The sequence below is a fragment of the Podarcis tiliguerta genome (assembly GCF_965153285.1).
Source record: "Podarcis tiliguerta genome assembly, chromosome: 5".
NCBI lineage: Eukaryota > Metazoa > Chordata > Lepidosauria > Squamata > Lacertidae > Podarcis > Podarcis tiliguerta.
In genome coordinates, this window is record NC_139538.1 from 6,851,247 (window position 1) to 6,868,573 (window position 17,327).

Here is a 17,327-nt window from a genome sequence, read left to right on the forward strand (position 1 = left end):
AGTTCGGCAAGTCTTGATAACCTGTTACTGACCAGTCTAAGGAACTGTGCTCTAATCCCATTACTGCCATGGTTAACTCAGGAATGTTCAATGCGAGTTACTTTCATAAGGCCAAGTATACTGGGTTACATGCTACATGCTTCTCCTGGGCAAACATCTAGTGACCATGAAAAAGCCATGCTCATGTGATGTAAAAAGGACCTGTTGGATGAGAAAAGGGCAACCAAAATGATCAAAGGGCTGGAACAACTCCCCTATAAAGAAAGATTGCAGTTTTTGGAACTGATAGTTTATAAAATTATACATTGAAGTGCATGAAGTTTTTCTCCCCCTAATGAGGCTGATTGTTGGAGGATCCCTAGGGAAGCCAACATGCAGAAGACGAGCTCAACAGCATTCACCCACCAAAACAAAGTCTTCTTCAGCAAGACTTGTTCTATACCCTCGATAATTTTGATAAATTTGTCACTAATCCTGCTTTCCCCCAATTTATCGGAACAGTCCTTAAACTAGCCTGTAGTTTTCTGCATTGCTTTTTAACATAGCACTACCTGCTTTATAGTCCTCTGCTATGGAAGCCAATCATGTTTGCTATTGTAACATGTGAAGCACTTTCAACTAGCATTTGAAACACTGCAGGAAACTAGTATTAAATGATTCTAAGGCAAGCTTTAACAAAATGGTTTTGAATACTTAAAACGTTTTAACTTTGAGTATGCATTACACCCCACCTGGCTCTCTCATCTGATGCCAATTTTCCAGCCACCCCGTTCCTCCTCCCATTAAGACCTCAAATCTGTTGCCCAATGCTTAGGCACCATTTACAAGGCAGGCCTGCCAAATACCAAAAATACAATTTAGAATGACCTGCTAATTGTCCCAGCTTTGATCTCCTTGTTCAAGTTTTGCATCTACCACAAAACATCCAAAGCAAATGCATTTATTTGGACATGTGTTACATTTTGCACAGGCAGAAGCTGTGATTATACAAAAGCAAACATATCTACAATTTAGGAGACATACAATATGCCCTATTACTGATGCTGAACAACCAAAGCGGTTTTTGTTCTGAACCAAGTTGCAATTCACAAACTGAGATTTTATAAACAAAGCATTACACAATGAACATTTAGTCTTCATTGCTGGTTCTCTAGTGGTTCTCTAGTGGAGAAGGCTTGGATGTGCTCTCAGTCAACACGGCAACACACCCACCCAAAATAATATTTTTACATTACATGAGAAAAATGAGTACCCCCATCTTCACCATTGGTGAGCATTGAATTTACTTTTTAAGGTCTGATATTCACATTTGTCCAGAAACAGGTTCCATACAATTTGGTGGAACTTATTCCCAAATTAATAGGTGCATGAGCTAGATTTCTGCTCCATCTCCTGTATTCAAGTCCTCTGGCTTTTCAAACATCCAGGTGCCCTTCTCTCCAACACCATTCAATTTATAACTGTGAATTTCAACGCCACACAGGCTGGTTTTTAGAAAAGCAAAGCACATGTTCCAAGAAGTACTGTGAATGTCCCGTAAGAGATGTGGCTCTGTATTGTAAAAAGGACCAGGAAATGAAAAACCAAAATACCCCAAAACCCAAGCCACAAAGCTCTGGTCTCAAAAACTGTATTCCAAGTTTTTCTGGTGGTTGGAAGGCAGCAAAAATAATTTCACAGAACATCCATGCCCAAGTGATATGGGAGCATGGAATCATTAAGGCAGCGGTGCAATTGCCACTTGCATGGAAAGAGCAGATGAGAAGCAAATTTGTGTTTTCCTCCTTCCACATCACCTGCTGCCATTTTATCCTGTTGTTTGGCCCAACCAAGCGAGCACAGGCAGGTGAGATAGCATGGCTGCCACCACCTTTCACAAAAGAAGAAATGGCAAGCATGCAGGCTTGCTGTACGCAGCACGCAGCATACTTAATGCAGCTTGCAGAAAGGAATGCACATGACCACAGATCTGCTGTTGTCCTGCAGAGCTGATGGGCTATATGCAAGCGGAGTGTGATCGTCAGAGGAAAACAGTGTGTGCAACCGGGGGTGAGTGGTGAGTGGCAGAATGTGCTGTGTACTATAACTATAAAGGATGCATTAAAGGCACAGAAGGGAACTTAACCAACTTGCACTACTGGGCATGAAACCAGAAAGGAGAATCTGTTACAAGGCACATATTTCATGGAGGGTAGGGTGCCAGCACTTCTCAGCACCTTCATTCTTCCTTAGCCCAGGCAGCAGCACTTTTCTTCTCCTCCTGGCAAGGGACTACAGCCTCCACATAGAACTTCTCCAATTTTGATGCGGTCGTCTCCCAGAAAACAGGGTCGAAATCTACAGGGGCAATCGCCGTTTCTTTGTTGGTGTGCACCACCAATTCGCCCTTTGGAAGGCCAGTGACGCCCATCTGGACTTGCAACTGCGTGTAATATTGGTGGTTCTTCTTCAGAGAGTAGGAGTCGCCCACCTTCTCCAGACAGAAACTTTTGTCCTTGCAAGCTTCCGTCACCGTCCTATCTCTGTGTTTGTAGGGACACTTGACCTCCAGAACCCCTAGCTCTTTCCCGGTATCTGCGTCTTTGATAATCCCGTCGGGGCTGGCAGCCAACCAAGGTTTGCTTTGGTCAATGAAGAGGCCGCAATCGTCCACCTTCACCGCTTTGTTAACCTTGCTGGACTTGAGCGACTCATACGCCTGCACCGCTTTCTTCTCGTTGCGGACGCCCCAAGACATGGCCGGGGTCTGCACGCCGGAAGAAGATTCCACCACACGCCTCAGGTACGACTGAGGAATCTCGGAGCTCTTGCCATTCACAAACTTGCTGTTGGCTATCTGGGGAGCTATGGACGCTGTGATGCGGTTTGCACGCTGCTTGTACCATTCGGGGTTCGTGCGCTGGCCCCGGGTTTCTTTCTCTATTTCAGCAACTTTTTCAGCAGAGAGAGGGGAAGGGAAGTGGCTCGCTTTACCTTGGGATTTGCCCTGAGTTTTGCTAGCCGCCTGTGTCGGCGCTGGGCTGCAAGGAGCAGGACCTACAGAGGCTTCAGTAGCTGCAGCAGGGGACTTTCCTCCTCCTCTTGCTCCTACTGTGGGGGTCTTTGCTCTTGCTCCACGGCCGCTCTTTGTGCCTCCTTGCTCACTGCCAGATGCCGATGTGGACCTTGCCTGGTAACTTTGCCCTGTTCCTCTCGGACTTGTGGCACTGGCTGGCTTTTCAGCCGCCCCTTGTCGGCCACCATGACCCTTCGCAGCAGGAGCACTCTGAGTTCTGCTGCTGGCAGGTACCGTTCTGGATGAGGCAGAAGATCGTGGGGCTGCCGGGGCTGCTTTTGGTGCCGTGGCAGCAGGTTGAGGAGAGGATACATTGCCAGAGGTATTCCTGGGCTTGCCCATTGCTTGAGGGAGTCACGTTCTGCGGATTTGGGAGGCTGCGGAAAGAGAGAAGGGGAGAGGGAGATTAAAACGCTTGCAAAAAGACACCTGCCAGACAGCATATAACATATACTTTGAGGTTTAAAATCACATACATGTTGAATGGTCACTTTAAAAAGTGAAGGTTCATTATTGTTTCACAAGTTGTGTATGTCTTTAAGGGCCAGGGCAAATAACGAGACCCAGTCTTACAGCTGTGAAACATAGCAGGTGCTGCTAAGTTAAGTTAATTAAGCTGTACCAGCAATTGGGTGTAGTATTTAAGGAGCAGCACCTAGCTCTTTCATTACCCTGGGGGATGGGTTGGTGGTTGGGTCAGGTTGGTTGTTGTTATCTTTAGTGTAAAAGGAGTTTTTGTTTTTGCTATTAAAACCTTTTTAAAGTTATTTTGAGTTCCTTGTTATGCATGGTCTCCCCAGCAAGTTCTCTGCTGTGCTACTAAACTGCATATAGCCAACAATACATTTCAGTAATCCTTGTGTGTCAGCCAGGTGCAAAAAATGGCACCCATTTTTGAGATGCTTGAAAATGGAGAAACTTTAGGTGCAAAATGCACCTGGTGCCCTGCTAATTTCAAACTCTGCTTCAGGTGTTTTGGAATATAACCCCAATCAGCTTCTGTCAACAGGGCCAATGGTAAACATGTCAGCAAACATGTGAATCTGAATGTTGAAAACTTTAAATGATACCTGGGGGAATAGTTTATGATCAATCTTTTAAGTCAGCTTCAATTAAACCAGTCAATCAATACAAAATGTATGGATTTGGAGCAGTAAGATGCTTCTCTTTAACTTCCTGTTCAATAAACTTTATTACAAAAGTGTGAGGACAAATGTTTCCAAGCAGGAAAAAACTTTCTGAAAGGTTAACACATTTTTTTGTACCATGAGATTCACAGGATTGAGTCAATTTCTTACATTAACTTTTTCAGACTTAAGCACTAAGATTCTGCCTGCAGGTTGGAAGACTACTCTGTAGTTTCGTCAGAATTCATGATGAAATCAAATTTTGGCACGCAAGATCCTTCATTTATAGCCTTCAGAACAGCAACAATTAAATTGTTTCCTCCTTCCATAGTCTGAATTCTATCATCTGTCAGATAAGAAATGCTAGCACAAGCCTATGCCAACTTTAATCTTTAAGCCTAAAGAGAAAACCCCTAATTTGAGAATGGAATGCAGAATTCACTTGAGTTGTGAGCCAAGTTTCTCAACCATAATGAAGCCTTCAAGGTTTTATTTTGAAAAACTGACCTGTTCTCAGGCCTCTGTGTAAAAATCTGGCCTCTGAGAAGATATTCTTATCCCACTAATTGGAAATGAGCTCACAAGAACCAGCACCTGCATTATCTAAATGTCTGATGTGTTGAAGGTCAGTGTGCCAACTAGGGGGGAAATTGCTGTGTGTGTAACGGCTAGAAGCTTCCTGATTAGATAGGTGGGGTCGCCCTTGTTGCTGTGCTGTTTAGGATTAAAGACATTCATTTCCTTATCTTTTGCCTCACAACTTTTGTTCTGGACACCTGTCTGGTTCCCTGTTTTCCTCTGGGCTCAACTGCGGTGCTGGTTTGTAGGCAAGTTTTTGTTTTGTCTTATAAACCCCAAAGATATTTCTTAACGGCGGTTTACTTGTATTCCTCAGTGGTATACATTTTCTCTTTTTAATGCTAGTATTTAAAAAAAAAATCAAAAAAATCTACACCATCTATTTCTGTTGTTTCTTTGGCTAAAGCCTTGAGTACTGAATTGAGTTCCTAACTTCTTAAATCATTACCTACTGAACAATTGTGTGAGCTCGAGGGACAGAAAGTCTGATCTTTAAGCTCTTGTGCTTTGAATCCTAAGTAGCATCCAGTAAGGTTCTGCGAGTCTCCTGGCCCAGACTAGTTAAACTTAAGGAGTGGGACAGAATTATACCTTGCAGGGTTGTTTTTAGATTCTGGTTATTTGGCTACTGCTAAACATGAGTTACTCCCCAAGTTTTTGGGTGCTGGTCCTTGACAACTGCTATTTACACAGTTGGTTATCTGCTCTTCCACAGATCTTAGCTCTCATAATTTGTTCTGTTCTAGCTTGTGAATGCCTCTTGTGGTCTGAGACCCCAAGGATCGTATGAGGGCTAAGGAGGACGGATCCGGAATAATAATTGGAACAGAGTAGCTTTTTAAAGAATACAGCAGGGAGCTCTTTAGTCTGGCACAGGCCTCATTAATACACACATGCATTTGCTCCAAAGCCTTTTCTCACTCTTTCCCCCAGGGAAGGAAGATAAACCAGAAGTTATGCATATAGCTGTACGAAGGTAACAAAATAAAAGTTAGCATGTATTAATTTCAGCTGGAGAAAAAATTAGCCTGGGGAAGAAGGTGGTAACACAACTTTCAGCAAACTTGGGGGTTAACACACACACTTTAGACTAACACAATTTATCATAAATGCAAGCCAAAAGAAGCAGAGCAAAAATATTAGCAGTCCTGCCTTGAAGGATTTCCATTAAAAACAAGGTATTTGCCTGATTGCTAGTCAACAAAGCCCCATTCTTACAACAAAATGGTCTTTAGCCTTCTGAAAGACAAACTAGCCTGGGAGGAATCTTTAATCCCATTCCATAACAATAGTGCCATTACAAAGAAGGCCATGCTCTTCATAAATTCAGCTTCCACAGATGGTTCTCAGGGCAGGGTGCCTTCAGGTGACTTTATTATGTCAGGGCACTTAAGGGAGGGGCCAAAAATGAAATTCAGCGCTTTCAATTGTTCACATACTGGTCTGAACAAATAGTGTTCCAATTGCAGTCTGTGAGCTTCTGAGTTAAAGAGAACCTTTTCTCTGGGTGCATGTTCAAGAAAACTAGAAGGGTTGGTGGTGAAGAAATAAGTTTCTGGTGGATAGATTAAGGGGGGGGGCTGTAGGCTGTCATACAACAGCTGCTGAATAGGAGTTATTCTACAATATTGTTAAAGGTGAAGGAGGCAGCGTCCTTTGCATCTGGCTAACGGTATTTCTTGCCCAAACAAAAGTTGGGCACTTTCTACAAATGAATCTTTGTACATTATCCAGTGAACAAGGCAATAAATCAATGAAACAAAATGAATTATTGGGTGCACTCTTCCCACCTTAGATCAAATCTATGCTGCCAGGTGCCATAAGAAAGCAGCAGAGATAGCACATGATAGTACGCACCCCGGAAATGATCTCTTTCAGCTTCTGCCTTCTGGAAGAAGGTATAGGGTTATAAAGGCCAGGACTCGCCGCCTGAAAAACAGTTTCTACACTAATGCAATTCTGGTTCTAAACGCAGCATAAGGGGTCTCTATAGTATAGTGTATTTTAAAATGGGGTTTTAGAGTTTTTTAGGGGTTTTTGAATGTTTTATGTAGTTTTTATGTAGTTTTGTGGTAGTTTTATGTAGTTTTTCAATTTCATTGTTCCACAAGGGGCAATGACAATAAAGATATATCGTATCGTATCGAAGGCAGGTAGTTTGGGGACATTTGCAGAGAAATCCTTTTGTGTATTTAAAGGTAAAGGTACCCCTGACCATACGGGCCAGTCTTGACAGACTCTAGGGTTGTGCGCCCATCTCACTCAAGAGGCTGGGGGCCAGCGCTGTCCGCAGACACTTCCGGGTCACATGGCCAGGGTGACAAGCTGCATCTGGCGAGCCAGAGCCGCACACGGAAACGCCGTTTACCTCCCCGCTAGTAAGCGGTCCCTATTTATCTACTTGCACCCGGGAGTGCTTTCGAACTGCTAGGTTGGCAGGCGCTGGGACCGAACAACGGGAGCGCACCCCGCTGCGGGGATTCGAACCGCCGACCTCTTGATCGGCAAGCCCTAGGTGCTGAGGCTTTTACCCACAGCGCCACCCGCGTCCTTTTGTGTGTTTACTCAGAGGCAAATTCAACGGGGGTTACTCCCAAGTGCCCATTCCACGGTGCTAAATACAGGAAATGGGAGGTTTCAAGTTACATAGTGTCTCCTCTCCCAACAAAACTAAAGGGGGGGGGGGAGAGAGAGAGAGAGCACTCACTATAAAATCCACCCTTATATTCTGTGCTCAACAAAACACAAACATTTCTCATATGGTGGGAGGAGCGGAGCAGAGATTATGAGAGAGAAAGGATTATTTTTTCTTTTTGTTAGCAAAACTGGAGATTGATTTCGAAACCAGAGCTCCCTTGGAAGCTAAATCAAAGATTTGGTGCACGCTGCTTTACCGTTTCCCTAACAATCAACTTTGTTCATTCATATTCCACTCATACTGCCCAGACTCTGAGCAACCGCGTAAAATAATTAAGAGTTGCATCCAAATTTAGCCATAACCCCCCCCAAAAAACTTGATGCACACGTTACTTTAAATATAGTTTGGGGAAGGTTTGACGTAGCAGCCCTTTTTATGCTGTAGACTTGCCTATGTTAGCTGCAATCTTAAACCTACTTAATTGCAAGTAGACAACCCCCCCCCAAACCAAAACACAGAGAACTTCAGATTTCAACACTTACTGCACAACAGGAGTTCACAAGCAGCAAACAGATCCTGAATGGAAAACAGCATGCATTCACCGGAGCAGTAAGAAAAAGCCCAAAGGGAGGGATCTGGGAAAAGGAAACTGAATTCGAAACTGCTCTCAGTTCCCGAATTATCATAGTGACTAAGCAAGCTGACGAGGCATGTCAGGGCACAACACTTTTGCTCTTTGTTCTGGCAGCATGCAAGCGAATAGAAGCAAATCGCCATTTACACCTTTCTTAAAGTTTACACAGATGGCACATCTAGCAGAGGAGGCACGGCTGAAAGGCAACATCTGATTAAAGGCAAAATCCCATCAAAGAACAGCTTTGAGGTCAATTATTAGTAAATGGAAAGAAAGGAATAAGATTTAGAAGTTTGAGGCAAGAGCAGCTTTGCTGGAGCAGACAGTCTTCTCTATCCAGTCCAGTAATCTGTTTACCACACTGGCCAATCAGATGCCCTCTGAGAAGACAGAAAGGCAAAAGCATTAGGGGGCATACTACCCCTGAACATGGAGGCTCCATTTAGTCATCATTATCTTCTTCCACGATCACAATAGCAGTAAAGAAACTTATCCTCCATCAGTTTGTCTAATCTTCCCACCCACCTTTCTAAGCTGGTCATCATCCCATCCTGAGGAAGTGAGTTCCACTGGAGCACTAGGCTGTATGAGAAACCTTGGTTGGTTTTTCTGAATCAGATGCTAATGTTATAAGAATTTTAAGGCCTTAGATATATAATAAATGTTCATAAATGTACCAAGCGAACACGTACCCAGAAACTCCAGCGGGTGCAGAATGCCGCGGCGAGACTCCTTATGGGGTCTTCGCTGCGAGATCACATTCATCCGGTACTATACCAGCTGCACTGGCTCCCGGTGGAGTACAGGATCAGGTTTAAGGTGCTGGTTTTAACCTTTAAAGCCCTATACGGCCTAGGACCCTCGTACCTACGGGACCGCCTCTCCTGGTATGCCCCACAGAGAAACCTACGCTTGTCAAATAAAAACATCCTGAAGGTCCCAGGCCTCAGAGAGGTTAGGCTGGCCTCAACTAGAGCCAGGGCTTTCTCGGCTGCGGCTCCAATCTGGTGGAACGCTCTGTCACAAGAGACTAGGGCCCTGCGGGACCTGACATCTTTCCGCAGAGCCTGCAAGACGGAGTTGTTTCACCAGGCCTTTGGTCAGGGCCCAGCCTGACTCCCTCCTCTGGCAACCTGCACAGAATTTTGCTTAATGGTTGCCATTAATTTGATTTTAATTAATTTTTATAATGGAATGTTTTTAGAATGTTTGATTATTTGATTGTTTGATTATTTAATTGTTGTTAGCCGCCCTGAGCCCGGCTTCGGCTGGGGAGGGCGGGATATAAATAAAATTTATTATTATTATTATTATTATTATTATTATTATTATTATATTTAACCACATGTCTGAAGCAGCACAGGAAGACAGTCCTGAAACCATTTTAACTCCCAAACTGATCAAATGTTTCACTGCAAGGGGGGCGGAAATGAAAAAAACCTTCCTATTGTCTCAGGAATTAAGTAATTACCATTTCAAAGGAAGGGCCAGACTACCAGAAAAGGCAATCCGATAAGGCAACCTGGCAGACAGGAAAAACAACAACATTCAAATTTCTGTTGTAGACCGCCTTTTCTGTGATGTAAGTATGATGTTTGTGAGGGGTGGTCTTGGGTTACACCCCTTCTGGAGCTCCATGGCAGGGAATTTCAAAATGGATACAATAAGGCCTTGTGCGCCATTGTTCAAGGTCCTCATCCTCCTGTTGCAACCGTTTAATAAAGATCAGGCATACTAGCTGCTTTGCTTCTCAATATTCTCTGGTTGGCCTCTGTTCTTTTCTCCTACCGATAGGGAACCCACGTGAGGACTCTATATGGGCTCTTGGATACTCCATAAGGGAAAAAGGGCAGATTTTGTTTACAACACTAATCAACTTCATAGGGAGACTTGTAGGTTTTCTTTTTTAAAAAAACAAACAACCACAAGCCCCCCCTTCTGTCCTCCATGAAGTAATTTTATAATTAATTTTATAAAACACTATTATATCACCAACTGTACTCAACTCTTTATTTTTCTTACCAAAAGAAGTAACAAGCAAGCATTTCCTGTAGGACACACAGACCAGCCCTGATATTTGGGCTGCTATTTTCTGCAACTTCTCCAGCTCTAAAATATCCTTAAAGATAGGAAGGGTGCCAAACTATACACAATACTACAAATACAGTCATTCTTTAATTTATTTATTTTTTTTACTGTTACTGCATGTGACCAAAGCACACATGCGGAAACTCTTTGAGCTGAGTCACTCCCCACAACCCCAGTAAGCTCCAAAATTCCAGAACACTGCAGGAAAGAGAGCAAAGTAAACCAATTTATTTATTAGCTAAAGCAAGGATTCCCAAACTGCAGAGTACTAGTGGTCTGCAAGCCTCAATATTCATATTGATTTTAATTGCATTTTTATCACTTCTTTTCCAATATTCATACTGAATTTTATTGTATTGATCTGAAATCTACGGAATGCAAATTGCAATAGGATAAAATTGCAATAGAATAAAAACACATTAAAAGAAATAAAAGCAGTAATAGTAATACAATTAAAAAATCAAGCTGCATCTGGCACAGCACATTACAAATACCCACAACTAGCAAAAAAAAAAAAAGCCATTTAAGTGATGTGCCATGGCTACAAGCAATTTTTAAGTGGTCTGTTGCAGAAGTTTGGGAGCCACTGAGTGAAAGCACTTGTGGCCCCCTTTTAGGTCAAATCTCTCCGAAACCAGCTCACAACAGGAAGTTGTTTAGGGAAGTTTTTAATGTTTGATGTTTTGTCGTGTTTTTAATATTCTGCTGGGAGCCGCCCAGAGTGGCTGGGGAAACCAATTATTATTATTATTATTATTATTATTATTATTATTATTATTAGCAGCTTCACATGCATAGCAAGGACATTATACTACTAAGAGATTTACATACAGTGCAGACCCCTTGCAATGCTTTGAAATGATCCGAGACTCAAATGACCTTTCTTTCACTCATCATCCTGCGAGCCAGTCTGCAGTACCCCTTCAGCAGAGATGTTTATTCGTGTAGCCAAAACCCTTATAAAGAAAATTAACAAAAATAAAATACACACTTAATTTCTCTGTCAAGCAAAAATATTGATCCGCTGAAGAACTCAACTTGCTCATCCCCACACGTTTCTCCTTGAAGGCAAAAACAGGCCACCTTTTCAGAAAAGAGGCGTGTGTGCACGTGTTTCTTTGCAACGAGAACTCCCACCTTCTGAAAATCATATATATGTGTGTGTTTTGCAATAGGAACCCCCACCTTTTCAACACACACACACACAATTGTTATTTCTTTCCAACAAGAATTCCCACCTTTCCAGAAAATTATATATATTCTTTGCAACAGTAACGCCCACCTTTTAAGATAACACCACATATACTGTATATACCTACAACCAAAACTCTTTCCTGGAGGCTAAATCAAAAAGCGCGCGCTCTTCCACCACGTGCGCAAGAATCTTTTACCTACCCGGGGCGCGCTTCCAGTCTCCGATGAACCTCGTTTCCGGCAGCAACGCGAGACTGATAAGCCTCCGGCTGTCGCTCCCAGAACCCGCGTTGGAGATGAGGAACGCCCGCCAGGGCCCCGCCCACAGGCGGAGGGGGGTGGGGCGGGAACCTGCACATGCGCAAAAAGGAACGGGCCGGGGCCGCCTCTGGTTTGGTGCGTGCGCGCGCGCGCGCGCGCCGCCAAACTGGGGACGTTCGAGGCGCGTTTGGGCGGGAATTCGGGAGCAACGGGCGCGATTTGGCGGTTATTTCCCCTCAAGGAAGCGGTCAGAGGCGCGGTGGTTCATGGCCAGTGGCTTGTGGTTCATTCTCCTCACGTTTCGAAATAGGGCAGCGACGACAGAAGGAATCCCAATGGAAAGGGGCCTTAAAGGCACAAAAACTTGAAATATGCCGCTATTTTTATTATTCGTTGTATTCGTTTCACACACAAAAATTATACACGGCTTATATACACGACCCTCAAAAGAGGTTTACGGGAGATAAAACAGGAAAATCAAGAAAAAATTCGCAGCCATACTTTTCAAATACGTTAAATTACTCAGGTTAAAATTTAGAGATGTTTCTCACATTTTTTATTTTTAAAAAAGCAAGTTATGCCTGCGTGCCTCTTTGGGAGGAGGGCATTGCCCTGAAAGAAGGCAAAGAAATATTTGAAATAAATTCTGAGGAACGTGGGACGGTTGGGTCTCCACTACTGCTAACTATGGAAACACAAGCACAGATTGCCCAGCAAAGGGCATTCCACAAGGGCTGAGCTTCCCACGGGTTAGCTCCCTGGAAGAGAAGGAGAGGTATGTTTCACAAGAACAGGGCCATCCTAAATGTATTGATCTGTAAGCACTAGGAATGTATGCGGTGATAACTGAAGGGCGCATGCCTTGTTTTAATTCTCAGTTTATGGGTTACGATTTGTATGTGAGAAATGCCTTCAGTCAGAAGTTAAGGAAAAGGAAGTGGGAAGCTCAATGTGCCACACGTGCTGCAATGCATCTCAGATGTGCCTGGTTGTGTGTACAGTGGTACCGTGGGTTAAGAACTTAATTCGTTCTGGAGGTCCGTTCTTAACCTAAAACTGTTCTTAACCTGAGGTACCACTTTAGCTAATGGGGCCTCCTGCTGCCGTCGCGCCATTTTTGCTCTATAAGACGCACCAGACCACAAGACGCACCTAGTTTTTGGAGGAGGGAAACAAGAAAAAAAATATTCTGAATCTCAGAAGCCAGAACAGCAAGAGGGATCGCTGCGCAGTGAAAGCAGCAATCCCTCTTGCTGTTCCGGCTTCTGGGATCGCTGCGCAGCCTGCATTCGCTCCATAAGACGCACGCACATTTCCCCTTACTTTTTAGGAGGGAAAAAGTGAGTCTTATAGAGCAAAAAATACGGTAAAGTTCTTAACCCGAGGTACTATTTTTGGGTTAGCAGAATCTGTAACCTGAAGCGTCTGTAACCCAAGGTACCGCTGTACATTTACTTGATTATATGCATGCAATTCACATATGTGCTGGATTATAAATATTAAATCCAACTACTCGTGCTGCAAATGCACATTAGATTGCACAGTTGGAAATTAAAGGTGATACTGTATTTAGCTAAGTTTTGCTCAGAGGCCTAGATTCAGATAATGAGTCCCACTGGGAAACTCCCCATTCCACCCCAAACCGGCTGTGGGGTGGTGGTGGTTGGGAGAACCCCTAAAACAGCACACGGGTAGGAGAAGGGGGGTGGTTCTGTCTGGCAAGTCGAAATGCTTGCACTGATGAAACAATTGCCCTAGCACTATATTCCTTCCAATGTATACCCATTGAAATGAACAAGGTCCACTTGTTTTAGTGGGTCTACTCTGAGTAAAACTTAGCTGAATTCCACCCAAATAGTGCCAGCCAGGATTACCTGCCTCTCCCCAGTTGCCACTCACAGGCTGCTGTTTAAGCTTACTTGGGAGTAGGCCTCCATTTAACCCAGTACGGTACTGTAGTATGTACTATTGAATAAAAATGCATAGATTGCTCTAAAAATGCTTTGTGGAGAAGATGTATTTCTCTTAAATTACTGAAGCTAATCTGGCACAGCTAAGGCTTCAGAAAGAAACATGGTCGCTAGAACATGCAGGTGAGTGACAGCACTATCCCAAGCACAGGATGCTATCCTACGCTGAGTCTCACCCTTGGTCCATCTAGCTCAGGACTGTATGCACTGACTGGCAACAGCTCTTCAGGGGTTTAGACATGGGCATAGCCAGGGTTTTTGTTGTGGGGAGGCAGAACTTCAGTTTGCTATGTATTTTTTTTTTTAATTGATGGAGGGGCAGCTGCTCCTCCCTGCGCCCCCCTCGGCTACGCTCATGGTTTTAGTTGAACCTGAGAACCTGCATGCAAAGAAAAAAGTCCCATATAAAATTAGCCATATTTAGGCTTCCTAAATGTTGGATGTCTCACATCAAACCTTTACAGCTTCCCTGTTGTTGTTATTTCCTTCAAACTGGTTTTTATGGTTAATTTTTTTTGGTAAGCCACCTTGCAGGAGTTGGTAGTAGAAAGGTAAGATGTAATACATTATTGACATGTCTAATATTGTTCAGTTCTACTGGCTGTTTATGTCTACAGGGAAGAGTCATCACTCAGTAATAAAACACTTGCTGTGAGAAACTATGGAGAGTGGCTGGCAGTTGGAGCACCCTAGACTACACTAGGTGGATCAGTGACTTGACTCGGTAAGTGTATAAATTTATAAATCAAATCAGGTCTGTTCTGCTCACCTCAAGTTATGATTACAACTGGAACGTATGCTCTTCTGAGTGTTGAAAGAAAGGTATAGCCAGAGACATAATATGCACCTTTGTTATCCATGAAAATCTTTTAATAAAAACAAATTTAAAAAACAAAAAATCTCATCAAAAAAAACCTGCAAAATGTCCTACTTCATTCATTCTCAATGTTAGATAGATAGATAATTTATTACGGTCATAGACCAGCTTATAAAACACACTTGGGGGTACAGTCACAGAAGGAAAACAAACAATTAAAACATTGTACAACAATAAATTTAAAAACAATGTACAACAATAAACTACTGCAGGGAGCTGACCCAGAGTCACCTATAGAACTGAGTTTGAGGATTTTCTTAACGAACTGGTTCGAGTTGGGAGATGGTCTGAGCCTACAGATCTGTACACAGAATCTAGCGACCATCCAGGTCATCTTCTGATCTTTGCCTAACAGGAAAAGGTCAAATTTTTGCTTTTCCAGGAGGTCAGTGAGCCTCACCTGTAGGGGATCAAGGGTCTTACTACATGTCTCTTCATAAAAGTGACATTTAAAGAACAAGTGCTCTGGGCTTCCTATCTCCCCCAATGAAGAGGTGCAAAGTCTCTGAGTGTATGGGACTTTTTTAAAGGCTCCTTTCAGGACCGGCGAGGGCAGGGCCGAGCTTCTGGCGAGTGTAAAGGCCCTTCTTGCATTTTTAGATACGAGAAAGAAGAGATAAACTGTCGGTGCGGCTTTATCTCTCTCTATTTCTCCAATTTTATAGTCGGGGCACCTTGAGCAGTCCCATTATCTCTCGGTATCTATGATTCTTTTCCTGATCATAGCTTTTGCCTGGCCCAACCCCAGGCTTAGAAAGGCTTGAGGGGCAAAACCCAGTTTCTGTTTTTTTATATAAATAATTTTTATTAACCGACCAATCAAATCACATCACATAAATTCCAAATTACAAAGCTGAATTTTAAATTTTTGTTGGGGTACCCATATTTCAAGTTCCAAAGGGGATCCAATCATCTTCTTGCTGCTGCATTAATGTCCACAAATCTGTCCAAATAATGTTCATAATTCTATCCAGTCCTATATTGCTGTTTCTCATATCTCATCTTGTTATTTTCATATATTTTTCCTTTCTCTTTGTGACCTCTTCTGATAATCTCCTTAAGCAGGTAAAAACAAGTTGTAATCCTGTGTGAATTTTTCCGTTCGTCCAATACCCATATCGAGATGGTTTCCATATATCATCACTTCCATAAATAAAAGCACTCTTTCCATCATTAATCTTCACAAATCTGTCGCCTTCTTTAGTCCTCTGAGGAGGTTCGCCCGCAGTATGAAAACAAATCCATTCCTCCTCCCAGACATAAATCTTTTGACAGAACTTGCCAAAATGGCGACGCTGTTTTTTACTGCGTCATCCCAAAGCTCTTGTACTTTCCTCGATCTCCTTAAAACATACTTTTGGTTAGAATTTATTTCCACACAGTCTTAAATCATCCAGCTTAGGTCATTTAAGTGACATTTCTGACTTGTGAGGGGGGGATTATTGGTTTATCACATAGAAGAAAGAAAGAAAGAAAAGTCCCCCCCCCCATCCAGTCCTGCTGCCGACATACCGAGCCTTGATGTGTCTTCTCATGATATATTCCTGTTTATCCGACCCGTCTTCTTTCACAGAGGTCCCTTCAATTAGCAGTCTTTACTCCCCATTCTTCACTTGAAATGTATGCATTTGCTTCTTCCTCAAAACCCAGTTTCTGAAGGGTGTTCAGGACTGCTGTCTACCAGCCTGACTGAAACTGGTTGCAGAGGATCAGTGGGGCTATTCCTCCGGGGAGCAGATTCAATGTCAGCCATTTGTAGATTGATGTTAGGCAGATATAAGCCTCCACTCTCATCATCCCCATTTCTAGTCTGACCCATGCGTTTGAAACACATCTGGGGACTTGTAGGAGAGCTTTAAGGAGTTTGAATTGAACTCTCTCAAGAGGGGAGAAAGCAGAGGAAGGCGGCCCCAGAAAGGATCCATAAAGGAGCTGTGCCAATGTTTTGGCCTTGTATAATTTTAGAGCCGCAGGGACGAAAAAGCCCACTTGTGCTCTGAAAAATTTAAGAATACAGTTTGCGGGTCTTTCCGCTGAGCTCCCGATGGAGTTTATGTGAAGTTTGTTGGTTCCTGAGGCCTGTACCACCATTCCTAGATACTCATGATTTGTGACTTGTTCTAATTTATGGATTGGAGTTCCCAGCTTCTAAGTGTTGTTTTTTTCTCAATTTCTTTTTCACCCATGCCCAGTTTTGGCTAACATAAAAATCATATGCCTCCTTCAAACCTGTCTACCCTAGTTAGATTACTAGATTTTTGAAATAGATTAAATTTTTGTGGCATGTGAGAATTCCACCACTGAACCACCAATGCTGTGACTTTTTTAAAAAAAACAAAAACTAATATTGTACATACTTTTTGGAAGCACACATGCCTCCTTAGTTCATCATGTGCAAACCTTTAATACAATGGATGTGGCATTTGCCCGTTCATTTAGAAAATGTTTGAACAGGGGGGAGAGATAGGGTGAAAAATAGAGACCAATAAGAAAGCCAAAGGCGGAGCCTACCTGTGCATAAAAGGGCTTAGCCTGAGGTTTTAGTTGTTCTTGTTGGAGTTGTTGGTGGGTAGTTGGTTGGTTTTAGTGGGTTGTCTGGTTGGGAAAGGCAGTTGGAGAAACAGTTTGTAATAGAGAGACAGGGCGGTGGGTTCTTGAGTGAGATGAGGTAGAAGAGCTAGAGAGAGGAAAATAAGACTAAGAAAGTAAAGAGTAACAACGTTTGGAATGCCGGAAAACTTTGTTTGTGTCTGAAATAAAATACACTCTTCTATATTAATTGAGAACCTGACGGAGGCTGAAGTGATTTTACCGGGGAGGACCTGGTTGGTGGCAGCGGATTAGTTGTGTACAGGTCAATAGTCCGTGAGACGACCGGGGGCTCCATACGAGCGCCACACTATT

The 17,327-nt window shown here is 43.1% G+C and overlaps 2 protein-coding genes across 11 annotated transcripts in view; one reads left to right on the forward strand and one right to left on the reverse strand.

The window, feature by feature from the left end:
* Positions 1-924: 924 nt before the first annotated feature.
* Positions 925-11,649, reverse strand: LOC310678413 (uncharacterized protein). 5 transcript variants are annotated; one of them, XM_083442362.1, is made up of 3 exons: positions 11,517-11,569; positions 7,942-7,975; positions 925-3,432 (listed from the first exon to the last, which is right to left on the reverse strand). In XM_083442362.1, the coding sequence occupies exon 3, from the start codon at positions 3,395-3,397 to the stop codon at positions 2,219-2,221; it is 1,179 nt and encodes a 392-aa protein (XP_083298488.1). In that variant the 5' UTR covers positions 3,398-3,432; positions 7,942-7,975; positions 11,517-11,569; the 3' UTR covers positions 925-2,218. The 5 variants fall into 5 exon arrangements, with proteins under 5 accessions (XP_083298488.1, XP_083298487.1, XP_083298486.1 ...); XM_083442361.1 differs by lacking the exon at positions 11,517-11,569 and adding an exon at positions 10,953-11,185 and having other exon boundaries at positions 7,942-8,034; XM_083442360.1 differs by lacking the exon at positions 7,942-7,975 and having other exon boundaries at positions 11,517-11,649.
* Positions 11,650-11,698: 49 nt separating this feature from the next.
* The window catches only part of VWA5B2 (von Willebrand factor A domain containing 5B2), a 115,439-nt gene continuing 109,810 nt past the window's right edge, over positions 11,699-17,327 (forward strand). For 3 of the 6 annotated variants that reach the window (XM_083441865.1, XM_083441871.1, XM_083441866.1), the window contains exons 1-2: positions 11,749-12,351; positions 14,164-14,270. The gene's annotated coding sequence lies outside the window, so the exon portion shown is untranslated. Of the gene's footprint in view, positions 12,352-13,596; positions 13,670-14,163; positions 14,271-17,327 lie in introns of those variants that run through there. The other 3 variants (XM_083441869.1, XM_083441872.1, XM_083441868.1) reach the window with 3 other exon arrangements.